Source organism: Chionomys nivalis, chromosome 19 (genome assembly GCF_950005125.1).
Source record: "Chionomys nivalis chromosome 19, mChiNiv1.1, whole genome shotgun sequence".
In the NCBI taxonomy this organism is placed as follows: domain Eukaryota; kingdom Metazoa; phylum Chordata; class Mammalia; order Rodentia; family Cricetidae; genus Chionomys; species Chionomys nivalis.
In genome coordinates, this window is record NC_080104.1 from 63,408,629 (window position 1) to 63,427,175 (window position 18,547).

Below are 18,547 nucleotides of genomic sequence, written 5' to 3' on the forward strand. Positions count from 1 at the left end.
AAACTGTGAATAAATTTTAGTTGGAGGAGTGGACTCGGGATTGAGAGATGCCCGCGCATTCTCTCCAGAAATTTACCCTATGGAAGGGCGGAGCCAGGACAGCACACAAGTGAACCCACTTCCTACTAACAGCCAAGTCTTATTCAGTTTTTCATTCTCAAGGTTCCTGGGCCACAAAAGGAGGTAAACGAGGAAGGAGATGAGTGGAGGTAAGCAATACCTGTTAGTCTTATCAAGTAGCCTAAATCCTTATCAAGGACGGCTCCCTGTTATTCTGTGTTCCTGTGTTCTGTGTTGGTTTTTGTTTTTGTTTTTTTGAGACTTATCTACATAAGTCTGTCTCAGAAGATTGCTTCCTGCTATCGTGTGTGTGTGTGTGTGTGTGTGTGTTGCTTTTTGAGACTTATTTTATAGCCCTGGCTGTCCCAGAACACAAGGAGATCCTGTTTCAGTTTACCAGGAGCTTGGGTAATAGGCCAGGTCACAGACTGGAGAGATGGCTCATAGGTTAAGATTACTGGCTGGTCTTCCAGAGGTCCTGAGTTCAATTCCCAGAAACCGCATGATAGCTCTGTATCTACAGTGAGATCTAGTGCCCTCTTCTGGCATGCAGGCAAAACACTATATACATAACAAATAAGTAAATCTTTAAAAAAAAATAGGCTGGGTCACCAAGCTCCAACATTTTCCTGCCATTGTGGAGATTTGATGAAAACAGAGGTCTTCCTTGCTAAAAACTAAGGACAGGTCTTTTAATACTAGTATAGAGCTGTTTGGAATTTAATGGCTGAAAAATGGGAGGGGAAGCTTGGTCAGTACCTCTCAAGCATCAGCCTTGAGTGGTCTTAAGAGAAAGAGGAGGATGAAAGGTAAGAGAGAAGGAAGAAAATCAACTTCAGATCCAGCTTTCCTGGCAACTTCTTGGGGATCCAGTTAGTAATTACTCTAATGCCTTGTTCCTGGCTGGTGTATTCACTTAACCAAAGAAGTGGGCAGCAAGGAAAGGGCCTCTTGTTTTTATCCCTTTATGCTTTCCTTAGCATCTAGAGAGAGGAGGAATAGGTGAGTGGCTATACAGAGGAAGAGGCCCTTTTTTTTCTTCAATGAGTGTAAAATTTCCTAAGTGAACAGGGAACTTAAATGCTGTTGGATTATTATCACTGTGCTATACAGGGATCTGGTCGTAGAAACGATGGCTGACTCATGATGCCAAGACTTAAGATGGTTCGAAATAATGGGAAAGTCTTAACATTCATTCAGTTTGTTTTGAGGGGTTTGATTTAACTTGTACTAGGCTAACAGTATTGGTACATAAGGGTACTCAGGTTCTCTGCATGCTGGATAGGGGTCACAGGCTGCAGTTTCCAAACAGCTAGCAGGTTAGGAGGGGAAACAAAACACTCTATAGTGTGCTATGTACTAAGCTATGAGGTTCTGTAGACAAGGTGCACTATTTGCATTTCTGACCTAATCATATTTTTTTTAATAAATCTTTGTTTATTACATATACAGTGTTCTGCTTGCATGTATACTTGCAGGCCAGAAGAGGGCACTAGATCTCATACAGATGGTTGTGAGTCACCATGTGGTTGCTGAGAATTGAACTCAGGACCTCTAGAAGAGCAGCCAGTGCTCTTAACCTCTGAGCCGTCTCTCCAGCCACGACCTAATCATATTTTTAGCTTAAGTCATCAGGAGATAGATCGATTATGAATAATGTAAATAATGGATCTATATATTAAAAATCCAAGTCACAGAGCTTTTGGTGTGTGCAATGCTCAGTGGTACAGCACTTGTTTTGCATGGACCAGACCCTGGGTCTGAGCCCAGGGGGACCACACATATATTCAGGTAACAGAATATATGTTTTAATCTTCGGTCCTGGAAGAGCCATGTTTCCAGTGAAATCAAGTCAGGGAGGATGAAGAGATAGACTCAGTAGTTTGTGATAATTTCTGGTATGTGCTTTTCAGTAGCACTGTAGCTAGAACTAAAGAACTCATTCTCCCATGGGTATTCCTTGAGTGAATGACTGAATGCCCCTCCACTTGAGGTTTGGGAAGATGGAACCATTAACAGCTACCTTAAATGGTCCTGCTGAGAAGGTTCCATCCCAGTAGAGGAAGTTAGTGACTGTGTGCTAAGAAAGTACTTGCTTCTTATCTTTCTGGTGATATTGTATATTTTCCCCCTAACTTCAGGTTTCTAGAAGTGGGAACCAACAAATAGTGGTTAGGAGCAGTCTGGAATAGACATCAAACACCTAGTACCAGCCTGGCATCATCAAGCAATGGGAAGCAAGAAACAGGTAATCAGAGCCCTGAACTGTACAGCCTGGCTTTGAGAGAACTAAAGTTACCAACTGTGAAAGAGGAGAATTGTACATCTGACCATTCAAGGAAGACAATCTTTTAGAGTAGATACTTTGTTACAAGAAGCAGTATCAAATGCTGGGGCCTTGTAGGACCTCCCTATTTGCCCAGTTCCTGGGAGGTAGAGAGTCACAAGGAGTTCCATTAGTCTTAGGGACCAGACCAGAAGAGACTAAACCAGAAAGAGACACAGCTAAAGAAAGACATGCCACCTTGGAATAGGTAGTATGTTAGCTTCTCTACAGAAGCCCCAAAGAGAGATTATTGTGGAGGATTAGGGGAGATGGCTCAGTGTGTAAAGTACTTGATGTGTACAAACTTGAGAACACAGCTGAGATTTTCAGTCCCTACACAAAAAAGAAAAACCAACCAACCACACACACACACACACAAATAAGGTGCAACAGAATAAATTTTCAAAAAGCTAAGGTAGAGGAAGAAACATTGTTGGAGAAGTTAATTTCATTGGTTAAATAAAGAAACTGCCTTAGCCCTTTAATAGGACAGAAAATTAGGTAGGCGGAGTAGACAGAACAGAATGCTGGGAGAAAGAAGCCGAGTCAGTGAGTCGCGATGATTTGCCCACCAGACACAGACACAAGTTAAGATATCCCTGGTAAGCCAGCCCGTGGTGCTACATTAAATATTAAAAATGGATTAGATCAATATGTAAGAGCTAGCCAATAAGAGGCTGAAACTAATGGGCCAGGCAGTGTTTAAAAAAAATACAGTTTCTGTGTAATTATTTCAGATATAAAGCTAGCTGTGCGGGCGGCCGGGTGGCGGACACAGCCCTGCCGCCACTCATATTACAACAACACACATGTATATAACACAGAGATCTCAAGTGAATTCTAACAGTGGAAGAGAGAAGATCGGGAGGAGAAATGGAGGCCTTAGACTCTCTGAGGTCTTTTACCATTCCCCTGCCTCTTGGAATTTCAGATTTTCCCAGGCCAAACAGTAGGGGAGAAAAGAATTTCATGATTTTCTCTGATACCACCCTAGCATCCTGCACAGGTTCTGTAGGAGTGGAAATTAATATTCCTTCCCTTCTCTTCCTCATATTCAGTGATTTCCTCCTTCTTCTGTAGCACCCTTTCCTTTTGGCAAATCACAGACCCTGATTTTGTGCCTTCTTCATACTTGTTCTTTCTTCATGGTCTGAATTCTCTCTTTTTTTAAAAAATATTTATTTATTTATTATGTATACAATATTCTCTGTGTGTGTATGTCTGAAGTCCAGAAGAGGGCAGCAGACCTCATTACAGATGGTTGTGAGCCACCATGTGGTTGCTGGGAATTGAACTCAGGACCTTTGGAAGAACAGGCAATGCTCTTAACCTCTGAGCCATCTCTCCAGCACCAGGTCTGAATTCTCTAAACCTCGAGAATATCTCAGGATTTTATAGTGCATATCACCATGCATATAGGGCCAAATAAGAGTCTTTCATAAGATGGTGACGAGAAGCAGGCTAGCAACTTGGAAGAACTCTTGACTTGGAAGCTTAGGCATACAACAGTTTTAAAGGCAAAAAACACATTGTTGGGTATAAGTTAGGGGAACCTGGTAATACTTGCTTTCGCTGCAAATTTCAGCAGATAGTTTGGTTATGCTTTGGGCTGTGGTCAGGATCATAGAAAATCCTGAATGTGTTCCCAAGGCTGATATGGCTGTTTAGAGAGTCCCTAAGCAGACACAAAGTCAGAACAAAATGGTGTTACCTCAATCACTTCAGTTTCCTGTGTTTATATTCTTAAGCCTGCCCAGCCCCTCCAGAGACCAATCACTTGTGAGGATGTAGCCGTGTATTTCACCAACGAAGAATGGGCATGTCTGACTGAGAAACAGAAGATCCTTTACCGGAAAGTGCAGTCAGAAACCTTTAAGAACCTGGCATCTGTAGGTAAGAGACCATGACTTCCTCAGCACTCTCTCTGTCCTATACCCTTAGAATATATGTTTGATTTGTTTTGCTCAGGGAGATTAAAGTTGGCCCCTAGTTCTATACCTGGAAGGTCTGAGTCTCAAAGTGGAGACTTATATATGAGCTCGCATTGGAAGTGGAGGTAGAAAACCCAGGACGTCAAGGGTAGTTCTCAGCTACATGGGAACTTTAAGACAAAAAGCCTATGCAGGCCTTGCAGAGAACCTGAGTTCAGTTTCTAGCCCTCACATGGTGGCATACAAACATTGTAGCTCTAGTCCCAGGGGTCCCACCCCTTCTTCTGACTTCTGTGGGTACCAGGCATGTAAGTGGTGTGCATACATACAGGCAAAACATCCAACACACACACAAAGCAAATTAAAATAAAATAAACCTTAAAACAAACAAAAACACCCTGTAGAAAGTCAAAGATAATGTTTTGTGTGTGTTCATGTATGTGCAGGTATATTACATGTTCACTTTGGGCCTTTATTCCTCAGGACATCATCCACCCTGTTCTCTTTGTTTTTAGCAGGGACTTACTAATCTGGAACTCACTGATGCAGTTAGACTGACTGGCCAGTGAGCCCTAAGAATCTGTCTGTCTCTGTTTCCTGATACAGGCTTTACAGCCAAGTTCCACTATACCTGGTTTTTATTTTTGTGTGTTCTAGGGGTTAAACTCAAGCACTGAAGATTGCAAGGCAAACATTTGATATACTGAGCTACTTCCCCAACCCCAAGATGATTTTTTTTTTACATTTTTTATTGATATTTATTGAGCTCTACATTTTTCTCTACTCCCCTCCCTGCCTCTCCCCTTCCCCATTCAATCCTCCCCCAAGGTCCCCTGCTCCCAATTTACTCAGGAGATCTTGTCTTTTTCTACTTTCTACTTCCCATACAGATTAGATCTATATAAGTCTCTCTTAGTGTCCACATTGTTGTCTAAGTTCTCTAGGATTGTGGTTTATAGGCTGACTTTCGTTGCTTTTTGTTTAAAAACCACCTATGAGTGACGTGATAATTGTCTTTCTGTGTCTGGGTTACCTCACTCAAAATAGTTTTTTCTAGCTCCATTCATTTTCCTGCAAAATTCAAGCCGTCGTTATTTTTTTTTGCTGTGTAGTACTCTGTTGTGTAAATGTACCACATTTTCCTTATCCATTCTTCAGTCGAGGGGCATTTTGGTTGTTTCCAGGTTCTGGCTATGGCAAACGAAGGTGCTATGAACATAGTTGAGCACATGTCCTTATGCCATGATTGAGCATCCTTTGGGTACATACCCAAAAGTGGTATTACTGGGTCTTGAGGAAGGTTGTTTCCTAATTTTCTGAAAAATCACCACACTGACGTCCAAAGGGGCTGTACCAGCTTGCACTCCCACCAGCAATGCAGGAGTGTTCCCTTTTCCCCACAACCTCTCCAGCATAAGTGGTCATCAGTGTTTTTGATCTTGGCCATTCTTACAGGTGTAAGATGGAATCTCAGAGTTGTTTTGATTTGCATTTCTCTAATGACTAAGGATGTTGAACATTTCCTTAAGTGTCTTTCAGCCATTTTAGATTCCTCTGTTGAGAGTTCTCTGTTTAGGTCTGTATTCCATTTATTTTTTATTGGATTATGTGATTTTTTTTTGGTGTTCAATTTCTTAAGTTCTTTGTATATTTTAGATATCAGACCTCTGTCTGATGTGGGGGTTAGTGAAGATCTTTTCACATTCTGTAGGCTGTCGTTTTATCTTGTTGACTGTGTCCTTTGCTTCACAGAAGCTTTTCAGTTTCAGGAGGTCCCATTTATTAATTGTTTCTCTCAGTGTCTGTGCTGCTGGGGTTATGTTTAGGAAGTGATTCCCTGTGCCAATGTGTTCAAGTGTACTTCCCACTTTCTCTTCTATGAGGTTCAGTGTGGCTGACTTTATGTTGAGGTCTTTGATCCATTTGGACTTGAGTTTTGTGCATGGTGATAGATATGGGTCTATTTTCATTCTTTTTTTTAAAAAAAATTATTTATTTATTTATTTGTTTATTTATTTATTATGTATACAATATTCTGTCTGTGTGTATGACTGCAGGCCAGAAGGGGGCACCAGCCCTCACCACAGATAGTTGTACATGTGGTTGCTGGGAATTGAACTCAGAACCTTTGGAAGAGCAGGCAATGCTCTTAACTACTGAGCCATCTCTCCATCCCTATTTTCATTCTTCTACATGTTGATATCCAGTTATGCCAGTACCACTTGTTAAATATGCTTTCTTTTTTCCATTTGATATTTTTTTAATATTTTATTTATTTATTATGTATACAATATTCTGTCTGTGTGTATGTCTGCAGGCCAGAAGAGGGTACCAGACCTCATTACAGATGGTTATGAGCCACCATGTGGTTGCTGGGAATTGAACTCAGGACCTTTGGAAGAACAGGCAATGCTCTTAACCACTGAGCCATCTCTCCAGCCCCCTCCATTTGATATTTTTTGTTTCTTTATCAAAGATCAGGTGTTCGAAGATGTGGATTGATATCCGGGTTTCTATTAGGTTCTATTGGTCCTCCTGTCTGTTCTTATGCCAATACCAGGCTGTTTTCAGTACTGTAGCTCTGTAGTAGAGTTTGAAGTCAGTGATTGTGATGCCTCCAGAAGTTCTTTTATTGTACAGGATTATTTTGGCTATCCTGGGTTTTTTGCTTTTCCATATGAAGTTGAGTACATCAGTCTTTGAAGAATTTTGCTGGGCATTGCATTGAACCCAAGACGATTTAAATTTGCCTGTTCATGCCTGTTGTGTTGACAAAAGCCTAAAATCCCAACACTTCTGGGGCTAATGCAGGAGGATAACACATTTAAGCCTCAACCTTGGTTATAGAGATGGAGGCCAGCTTAGACTACATAGACAGACTGTCTTGAAAACTATCTGTCTATATATCCAACAATATTTACTTAATCTTGTATACAAGGCATTATACTAAAAGCTGATTTTTTTTTTTTTTTTGTTTCGTTTGTTTTGTTTTGAGACAGAGTTTCTCTATGTGACACTTCTGACTGACTGTCCTGGAACTCACTCTGTAGACGAGGCTGGCTCGAACTCTCTGAAAATCACCTGCCTCTGCCTCCCTAGTGCTGGGATTAAAGGTGTGCACCACCACCTACAGGCTAGAAGCTGTCTTCTTAAATGTCTTTCCTGCAACCATGTGTTGTAAATTGTTGTTCCTTAAAATAAAACAAAACGTGATTTTTTGGGGGGGTTTATTTTATGTATATGAACAATTTTGCGTGTATATTATGTGTGTGCCTCTCACCCACCCAAAAATATATACCTCTACTCACTGCCTAAATATTTTCTGCCTATACCAGATCAGTACACCATGCAAAAAGAAAAAAGACAAAAGAGATCAGGTCTCTGTCCCCCAAAGGCAACAGGTAAGAATGGCAAAAAAAGCTGGATATGGTAACTCACATCTGCAACCCCAACACCTCAGCCCCATAGTGTGTTTGAGGCCCTCTCATCTCACAAAACCAAGCACCAGGAAAAACAGTCCAGTGGTTAAAAATGCCTGCCACCAATGCTTGCAATTGGACTTTAATATGTATTTGGGAGGAAAGAATCAGTCCAACAAGCTGTCTCCTTACTGCCATAAGCATGTTGTAGTGTTTATATGCACGCATACAATGTAATAAAAGTGTAATTTTAAAATTGAAAAGTAAATGCTGGGCGCTGGTGGCCCACGCCTTTAATCCCAGCACTCGGGAGGCAGAGGCAGGCGGATCTCTGTGAGTTCGAGACCAGCCTGGTCTACAGAGCTAGTTGCTAGTTCCAGGACAGGCTCCAAAACCAGAGAAACCCTGTCTTGAAAAACAAACAAACAAAAAAAAAAAAGAAAAAAAAGAATTGAAAAGTAAATGCCAAAAGAGAAAGGAAGGTAAAAAGGACCGAGAACAACCGCAGAATTCAGAGCTGTCCTAGAAGATCTGAGCTCAGTATATCATCTCAATATCTATACCTTGGCATCCTGCTTAGACTTGGGACTTGAAGAAACCTTGAGATCAAAGTTTAAGTTCACTGACTTCATAATGGATAGCCAAGACTTCCAAAACAAGGAATCTAGTTTCTAGGAATAGAGATCACATGTGGGTCGCTGTGTTAGTTACCCCTTTGGTTAATAAGTTCTTCCCAAGAGAAAGTGGAGAAACAATGCTGAGGTGGAGAAGAATAAACTTGTAAGAACAAGGAAGGCTTAGTCTTTGAGAGGAATGCTAATTTAGGTTGGTCACACCTCCCAGTCTGAGATAGTCTTGCTGTGCAGCCTCTTTAACCCAGTTAATTGTTAATAATCAATAGCATAAATTTTTACCCCCAATTTACATGATACAGTAGTTTTCCCTTGGTCTAGCTCACTGGGAGAGAGAGCACTTCCTTGCATGGTTTGCCTTCCCAACACTGCAGTGAGCTCTCTGTTCTGAAGTGATTTTGTTTCAGTGGTTTCCAAAGCTACAGCCACAATTAGCTCTGCGCCCAATTTATGTGTTTTTACAGAGCTGGGGATTGAACCCAGGGCTTTGTGTATACTAGGCAAGTGCCCGACTGCTGCTGAGTTACATCCCTAGCCCCTGAGTTCTGATTTTTTTATACTAGACACAGTAATACATTAAACTAGAATACTATCAAAATTGGATAATTATAATCTATGTTAGAAAGTTACATGAATGTGGTCTTAAAGTAGGGAATTCAACCTTTACTATTTTGGGACTGTGACAGACACATGTGAAGTCAGGGATGAGAAGAAATTACTGCTTACAATGTGGTCTTTCACCTGTGAGATTATAAGCAATATTGAGTTTGAGAGGATGGATTTCCAAGATGTAAGCTAGTATTTAGATATTTGAGATCATAGAAGATTCCTATGAAATTTTTTACTAGTTTTCATTATTCTTTTTATTGGTTTTCCATATTTCTATCCTATAAGATCCAAGGATGAATGGTTGAGTTTAAAGGTTGGGGAAATAGAAAATGACTCCTCCTGAGTGAAAACCTTGTGTTGGTGACATTGTCAGTGGCAAACTGTGTTTTTTCCCTCCTCCACCACAGGAAGCAAGAAGAGGAAATCTCAAGAACCTAGCTCAAATCTGGAAGATGAAGAGAACAATGATAAAGAGAAGGGCTCTCTTGCTTGTACAGGGATGTTCAAAGGTGGACCACTCTATTTCTGCCTGACCTGTGGCAGATGTTACAAAAAGTACATCAACCTCTTTAATCACCAGTTTAAGGCCCAGAAGACTACTAGCCACAAAGCCGTGGGCTCCAAGCCTCAGCATCGTAAAGAGAGGACTTTCTCTTGCCAGCTCTGTAACAAGAACTACCGCGATCCTTCTGGACTGAGCCGGCACCGACGCACTCATTTAGGTTATAGGCCCAGTTCATGCTCTGTGTGTGGAAAATGCTTCCGGGATCAGTCTGAGGTCAAACGCCACATGAAGGTACACGAAAACAGGAAGCCAGTGACTGGCAACCAGGAGCATGAGGTGAAGAAGGTTCCACTTACAACAGCTGGATCCCAAGGTCCCAACGTCAGGCATGTGAAAGCGATCCAAAGACCAGTGGTCAGGGCTAAGGCAAGCTGCAGCAGAGACTCATCTTTGAATGTCAGATCCAGCTCTATTCCAGTAAAATGCTCAAGAAAAAACATCCATTGCCCCTATTGTTTGATACATTTTACCAAGAGGACTTGCTTCTTAACCCACCTCAAAGTCCACTTCACAAATGAGCCCGACCAATACCTCCGTCGCAGAGAGTCCTCCCACTCATCCGTGGTGGTAGGTTCCCAAAAGAACACCCACAGAAAGCAGGATATCTACTGTTGCCCTGTCTGCGACGTCTGCTTTAGGGAAAAGGAAAGCCTGCTGGATCACATGTGCTGTAAAGAATCAGGCAGATCCATTAAGTGCTGGGAAATCCTGGGTCATTTGCTTGCCTTTCTTGATGATCCCTTTGAAACCAGGAAATATTTCAAAAGTAAAGGAGTCCTCAAGGGAAGAAAAGAAGAAAAAATGAAATCCAGGAAGACAAGATGAAACATGCCTACAGTGAGAATTCCTGAAACATAAGTAAAGGACAAGTCAAGGGTGTGATTTGTTGACAAGGTACAGGCAGCATTTCATGTCCCTGGACTTCTTCAAAACATGGTCCCAGTCAAACTCAAGTCAAAGAACATTCTTAATATGCTGCCCCAGTCCTCAAGTGTCAAGGTTATCAAAACCAAGGAAAGTCAGAGAAATTGAGACAGCCAGAGAAGCCTTAAGGATCAACTGAGACTGAATGTGTGGTGCCTTACATAGCATCTCAGAAAAGACAAAGGACATTAGTGATAACTAGAGTGTAAATGAAATAGGTATCGATGAATGTGTCAGTATTGTTTCTTGAATTATAAATGTATGGTGATGCGAGATTTATTTTCATGTACGTGTGTGCTTGCATGAGTTCATGGGGAGCACACACAAGCAGTGCCCTGGAGGTCAGTGACTGTGAGCCACTATGTGAGTGTAGTACCAAACCTGGGTCCTCTGTGAGAGCAGACAGTGCTCTTAACCACTGATCTCTCTCCAGACTTGCAGGATGTTTTAAGCAGAGAAGCTGGAGGCTCTGTGCCTCAATTTTGCCCTTTTATTTTTAGAAATATAAAAGCATTTTTAATTTAAATTCAGTTTAAGATTTGTGTGTGTGTGTGTGTGAGAGAGAGAGGAGCTGGAGGTACAGGCTTATTGTGAGCCATCTGTGGGTGCTGAGAATCAAATTCAGGTCCTTTGCAAGATCTGTAAGTGCTCTTAACCAGCCCCATACATTCTAAAATTTAAAAGATCATGTTTACAAAATAGTCTTCAGGGGCTGGAGTGTTCAGTGATACTTTTTTTTTTTTCCTCTGTGCCTTCTGCTGAATGGGTTGAATTTCCAGTTCTGCTCCTATGCTGCCTGTACCTTGTCAACAAATCACACCCTTGACTTGTCCTTTACTTATGTTTCAGGAATTCTCACTGCCCAATAAAAAACAACTATCAACCCTCAGGGATAGAACAGAGAATGGAAAGTAAGGTTGACATCAAGGGATTGAGTAGGGAAATACTAAGAGACACAACAGGACAGCTCTACTTTCTTTCAACCACTGTGTAGTCCTGGTCACTCAGAGGCATCTTCATCCCCTACACCTTGGCCCAGCCTTCAGTAGGCCCTTTTTGGCTGATTCCCTAACAACCCTGCTCTCCTGGTTTACCCAATCTAAGAGGATAGAGCAGCAGCGCCCTCGTGTGGCCATGATGTTGAAGACAGATGACCCCGGTTCTCTAGCTTCCCGCGGAAACTTCCCCGTGGTCCAAAGCTTTCAGCAACCAGAGCCTCTGGCTCAGTATTCAAAACCGTGTCAGGTTCAGTGCTTCCCAAATCCACGCAAACACAGATGCGTCCCTCCCTTGAGTGCTGGAGGACGCTGACTCGCGACAGAAGGCTGCAGGTTGGCTACACAGCTCGTTCCTGCTCCCATTGTGCTGGGATTTCCCTCCTGAGAACCAGCCCAGAACTCCACAAGATGGAGGAGGAGCCAGAGACATGCAGGGCTTTGTCCTGGGAAGACAGGGAGTTCCCAGAAGTGAAAATAGGGGTGTTGAGACCAGGAGAAAGTTCAAAAGGAATGAATGGTGGGCGGAAACCCGAGAGAAAGGGACACAGGAAGTCCAGACTGAAACACCAGTGCTTCAGGGGTGGGTTCAGTTACAGACACTAACTAGAGTGGCACTTTTCAGATGGATATGACCATTGGAATGTCAGGTTCTGAGAGGGGGAGAGGAAGGGGAAGAGAGGGCAAGAGATATCAAAACATTTTAAACAAATTTTTTTCATTGTGTTTCATGTGTGTGGGAATACATTTTGCCTGAATCTGCAGTTGTGCACCACTTGCATGGTTGGTACTCTTAAAGGGCAGAAGCAGGTGTCTGACCCCCTGGAACTGGAGTTATGGAGGGTTGTGACCCTCCATGTGGGTGCTGAGAACTAACCCCAGTCTTCTGCAAGAGCAGCCAGTGCTCCCAAAAGTGCTAAGCAATCTTTCCAGTCCTCAGGACTTTTATATTTTACAAATCTGGAAACTTTGTGATAGTCTCTTTGATTGTTTGGTGTTGGTGGGTTTTGTTTATTTTTGTTTTGTTTTTTGTTTGTTTTTGACAAGATGTCCTCATGTAGCCACGTCTCAAACTTGAGATCTTACATCACACTAAGAAAATGCCGTCACTGAGTTACATCCTCAGGCCGTTTTTGTTTGTTTTATTTTGTTGTTATTGTTTTCTTTTAACATAGTGGTACTTGCTTCAACTGCACCCCATTATGCCATCCTTGGCTGAGCAGTGCGGGGTGAGCATGCTCCATTTTTCCTACTTTTAAAATGGGACATATAAGTGTCTCTTTTCTACGTCTGTGTGATTTAGTGATCAAGAAGTATTTGGTCAGTTTCTATTCAAGCTTTGTGCCTACCCTACCTATCATCATCTGGTTTCTGTAATTTCTCCGAAATTTCCAAGCATACTATCAGCTAAGAATTCTGGATGTTAGTGATTTATGCTATTAAGGGTTCTTTGCTTGTTTTGTAATTTTCAGCAGGGTCCTTCTCTCTCTCTCTGTAACCTAGACTGGTTGCAAGTGTGCTGCAATCCTATCTCTAGTGCTGAGATTATTAGATCCCTGAAAGCACCTGACTGTCCATCAAGACTTTCTGCTTTAGTCTGTGTTGATTGGAGGGAAGGGGACAAAGGTGCAGGTTTGTAAATCCCACCAAGACGGGTTCTGCCTTTTAAGGATAGACTTCCTGCACGATCTGGCTTTTCTACAATCATGAATGCTTTTTTAGGTAGCCAACCTGGAGTTTGGATAGAGTTTATGCTCAGAGTTTTGTGGTACTGGGTAAGGAACACAGGGCTGTATGTTAGGCAAACATTCTGCACTCCCTGCATTAGCTGCTATATTCAGATTTTAGATCTCAGACTTTCTGTGCTTGCCTGTGATCTAAATACTGTCAACACTAGAGCCACTGGGGCTGCAGTAATTTGCTTAGGACTTGGTAAACACACAAAGGTACTCTCTTAAAGTTTCTTTTGCTAGGCTTGACAGTGGAGGCGCACGCCTTTAATCCCAGCACTCAGGAGGCAAAGGCAGGCGGATCTCTGTGAATTCAAGGCCAGCCTGGTCTACAAGAGCTAGTTCCAGGATAGACTCCAAAGCTACAGAGAAACCCTGTCTGGAAATCAAACAAATTTTCTCTTGCTATGATGAAACACCAAGATCAGAAAGCAAGTTAGAGTGGAAAGGGTTTATTTGGCTTTCACTTCCAGATCAGTGTTCCTCACTGAAGAAAGTTAGGACAGGAACTCAAACAGGGCAGTAACTTGGAGGCAGGATCTGATGCAGAGGCTATGAGATGATGCTTACTGGCTTGCTCCTCATGACTTGCTCAGCCTCCTTATGGAACCCAGGATCAGCAGCCGAGGGATGGCAGCACCCACAATGAGCTGGGCTCTCCCCCATCTATCACTAATTAAGAAATGCCTTGCTGGGATTGAAGAGGTGGATCAGAGGTTGAGAGCAGTTGTGTGTCTTATGTTATATGTAGGGTTGTTTTTTTGCTTTTTTTTTTTTCCCCTGTATAGTGCAGGCTGGCCTGAAACTCACTTCCACCGTAGAATTAGCAAAGTTGAATTAGGCTTTCAGGAACCTTCCCTGTTCCCCACCCCCAATCACAGAAGTAAATGCTTAATTCTGGAAAATTGGATTTCCTAGGGCAGGTGATACCATTGATGATCAACCGTAGGCGGGGAAAGAAGTTGTGGCGTTGGGCTTCCTAAGAACTAAGTTTCTGACCTTGGCGGGCAGCCACCCGAGGTGGGTGGGCTACAGGCATAGCGGGATCAGAGCGACTGCGAGTGTGACCATTGCATAATGGATTCCTAACATGAGGCAGAAGTGCCTGCCAGAGTTCAAGCCGCTGTGTTCCCATCGAGCCCGGGCATTCAGGGGACTGTGGTCCTCTGAGGATGAGCGCTGGGGAAGACTAAGCCAGTCGAGGCACTGTTGGACTGCCAAGCTCCAGGCAGGGCTGATGGACGCTGGGAGGGCATGAGGGCCATGAGCGAGCAGGGAAAAGCTCACGGGTCAGATCCCCGGGTGTTTCACGGCTGGGGTCGTCCACATCCAACAAAATCTACAGCGTGCAGGCATTTCTCCCAGGTTGTGTTTTTGTGAGAGAGACCGGGCCTCAGGGTTAGAGAGAAATGGACCTGTCACGCGGCAAGGCTACTTGATCTTCATGTGTTGAACTCCTGAGGCAGGGATTACGCATATGTGCCATGCACCCAGTCGGACTCCTCAGATTTGCGGCAACCATGAATAATTTAGGTGGAGGAGTGGAATCAGGATTGAGAGATGCCCGCGCATTTCCTTCAGAAATGCACTCTATGGAAGGATGGAGCAAAGCCAGGGTACAAGTGAACCCACTTGAAACCTCCTAGCAATTAACAACCAAGTCTTCTTATTCAGTCTCCTTCCACACTCGGGTCCTGGACCAGTAAAGTACAAAAGGAGGTAAAAGAGGGAGGAGGTGGGGGAAGGTAAACAATACCCACAATTCGTGGCGATTCTGTCTTAGTCTTCCTGGTTCTCGGGTAATAGACTGGGACACCACGCTTACATCTTCCTGCAATTGTGAAGACTTGATGATAGCAGGGGTCTTCCTTGCTGAAAACTAAGGACAGGTCCTTGAGAACACTAGTATAGAGCTGTTTGGAAGTTAATGGCTGAAAAAATGGGAGGGGAAGCTTGGTCAGCACCTCTCAAGCATCAGCCTTGAGTGGTTTTAAGAGAAAGGGAAGGGGAATGAAAGGCAAGAGAGAAAGAAGGAAGAAAATCAACTTCAGATCCTGGGAATGCAGCTTTCCTGGCAACATTTTGGGGATCCAGTTAGCAATTACTCGAATGCCTTGTTCCTGCCTGGTGCTTTCACTTAACCAAAGAAGTGGGCAGCAAAGAAAGGGCTGCTTGTTTTTATCCCTATATGCTTCCCTTAGCATCTAGAGAGAGGAGGAATAGGTGAGTGGCTGTCCATAGGAAGAGGCCTTTTTTTTTTCTTCAATGAGTGTAAAATTTTCCAAGTGAACAGGGAACTTAAATGCTGTTGGATTATTATCACTGTGCTATACAGGGATCTGGTCGTAGAAACGATGGCTGACTCATGATGCCAAGACTTAAGATGGTTCGAAATAATGGGAAAGTCTTAACATTCATTCAGTTTGTTTTGTGGGGTTTGATTTAACTTGTACTAGGCTAACAGTATTGGTACATAAGGGTACTCTGAGGTTCTCTGCATGCTGGATAGGGGTCACAGGCTGCAGTTTCCAAACAGCTAGCAGGTTAGGAGGGGAAACAAAACACTCTACAGTGTGCTATGTACTAAGCTATGAGGTTCTGTAGACAAGGTGCACTATTTGCATTTCTGACCTAATCATATTTTTAGCTTAAGTCATCAGGGGATAAATCGATTATGAATAATGTAAATAACAGATCTATATATTAAAATCTAAGTCATAGAGCTTGGAGTGTGTGCAATGCTCAGTGGTACAGCACTTCTTTAGCATGGACCAGACCCTGGGTCTGAGCCCAGGGGGACCACACACATATTCAGGTAACAGAATATATGTTTTAATCTTCGGTCCTGGAAGAGCCATGTTTCCAGTGAAATCAAGTAAGGGAGGATGAAGAGATAGACTCAGTAGTTTGTGATAATTTCTGGTATGTGCTTTTCAGTAGCACTGTAGCTAGAACTAAAGAACTCACTCTCCCATGGGTCAAATATCCTTGAGTGAATGACTGAATGCCCCTCTACTTGAGTTTTGGGAAGATGGAACCATTATCAGCTACCTTCAATGGTCCTGCTGAGAAGGTTCCATCCCAGTAGAGGAAGTTAGTGACTGTGTGCTAAGGAAGCATAGGCTTCTTATCCTTTTGCTGATATTGTATATTTTCCTGTAACTTCAGGTTTCTAGAAGTGGGAACCAACAAATAGTGGCTAGGAGTAGTCTGGAATAGACATCAAACACCTAGTACCAGCCTGGCATCATCAAGCAATGGGAAGCAAGAAACAGGCAATCAGAGCCCTGAACTGTACAGCCTGGCTTTGAGAGAACTAAAGTTACCAACTGTGAAAGAGGAGAATTGTACATTGACCATTCAAGGAAGACAGTCTTTTAGAGTAGATACTATGTTACAAGAAGCAGTATCAAATGCTGGGGCCTTGTAGGACCTCCCTATTTGCCCAGTTCCTGGGAGGTAGAGAGTCACAAGGAGTTCCATTAGTCTTAGGGACCAGACCAGAAGAGACTAAACCAGAAAGAGACACAGCTAAAGAAAGACATGCCACCTTGAAATAGGTAGTATGTTAGCCTCTCTACAGAAGCCTGGAAGAGAGATTATTGTGGAGGATTAGGGGAGATGGCTCAGTGTATAAAGTACTTGATGTACAAACATGAGGACACAGCTGAGATTTTCAGTCCCCACATAAAACAAAACAATATCCCACAGAAAAATAGGTGCAACAGGATAATCCCAGAGGCTTTCTTGCCAGATACTCTTGCTGAATTGGTGAGCTCCAGGTTCAATGAGAGATTTCTCAAAAAAACCAAGGTAACGGAAGACATATAAACCTATAATAGAGAGATCTTAAGTGAAATCTAACAGTGGAAGAGAGAAGATCGGGTGGAGAAATGGAGACTTTAGACTCTATGAGGTCTTTTACCCTCTCCCCTGCTTCTGGATGTAGTAGAACACCACGCAAAAAAGAAGGACAGAAGAGATCAGGTCTCTGTCCCCCAAAGACAACAGGTAAGAATGGCAAAAGAAGGTGAATATGGTAACTCACATCTGCAACCACAACACCTCAGCCTCATAGTGTGTTTGAGGCCCTCTCATCTCACAAAACCAAGCGCCAGGAAAAACAGTCCAGTGGTTAAAAATGCCTGCCACCAATGCTTGCAATTGGAAAGTAACATGTGCTTGGAAGGAAAGAATCAATCCAACAAGCTGTCTCCTTACCTCCATAAGCATACTGTAGTGTTTATATGCATGCATAAAATATAATAAAAGTGTAATTTTAAAATAAATGCCAAAGGAGAGAGGACGGTAAGAAAGACCGAGGACAATTACAGAATGGAGAGCTGTCCTAGAAGGTCCAGTAAATCATCTCAATATCTATACCTTTTCATCCTGATTAGACTTGGGACTTGAAGAAACCTTGAGATCAAGGGTTTAAGTCCACTGACTTCATAATGGAAAGCCAAGACTTTCAAAACAAGGAATCTAGTTTCTAGGAATCGAGATCACATGTGGGTCGCGGTGTTAGTTACCCTTTGGTTAGCAAGGTCTTCCCAAGAGAAAGTGGAGAAACAATGTTGAGGTGGAGAAGAATAAGGGATTTTGTTTCAGTGGTTTCCAAAGCTACAGCCACAATTAGCTCTGGGCCCAATTTATGTGTTTTTTGTTTTTATGGAGCTGGGGATTGAGCCCAGGGCTTTGTGTATACTAGGCAAGTGCCCTACTGCTGCTGAGTTACATCCCTAGCCCCTGAGTTCTGATTTTTTATACTAGACACAGTAATAAATTAAACTAAAATAGTAGTAAAATTGGATAATTATAATCTATGTTAGAAAGTTATGTGAATGTGGTCTTACAGTAGGGAATTCAGCCTTTAATATTTTGGAACTCTGACAGACACATGTGAAGTCAGGGATGAGGAGAGATTACTGCTTACTATGTGGTCTTGTCATCTGAGAGAATATGAGCAATATTGAGCTAGTATTTAGATATTTCTATCTTAGAAGATTCCTTTGAAATTATTTTTACTAGCTTTTATTATTATTATTATTATTATTATTATTATTATTATTTATTTATTTTGGTTTTTCCTAATTCTATCCTATAAGATCCAAGGATGAATGGTTGAATTTAAAGATTGGGGAAATAGAAAATGACTCCTACTTAGTGAAAACCTTGTGTTGGTGACATTGTCAGTGGCAAACTGTGTATTTTCCCTCCTCCACCACAGGAAGCAAGAAGAGGAAATTTCAAGAACCTAGTTCAAATCTGGAAGATGAAGAGAACAATGATAAAGAGAAGGGCTCTCTTGCTTGTACAGGGATGTTCAAAGGTGGACCACACTATTTCTGCCTGA

General features: G+C 42.5%; 1 protein-coding gene across 1 annotated transcript; it reads left to right on the forward strand.

Annotated features, from left to right (window-relative positions):
- Nucleotides 1–2,290: 2,290 nt before the first annotated feature.
- Zfp57 (ZFP57 zinc finger protein) lies at nucleotides 2,291–10,347 on the forward strand. The gene is given in 4 exon segments (XM_057794357.1): nucleotides 2,291–2,308; nucleotides 4,135–4,279; nucleotides 9,385–10,286; nucleotides 10,288–10,347. Coding segments are annotated over 4 exon segments (1,125 nt in total).
- Nucleotides 10,348–18,547: the final 8,200 nt, after the last annotated feature.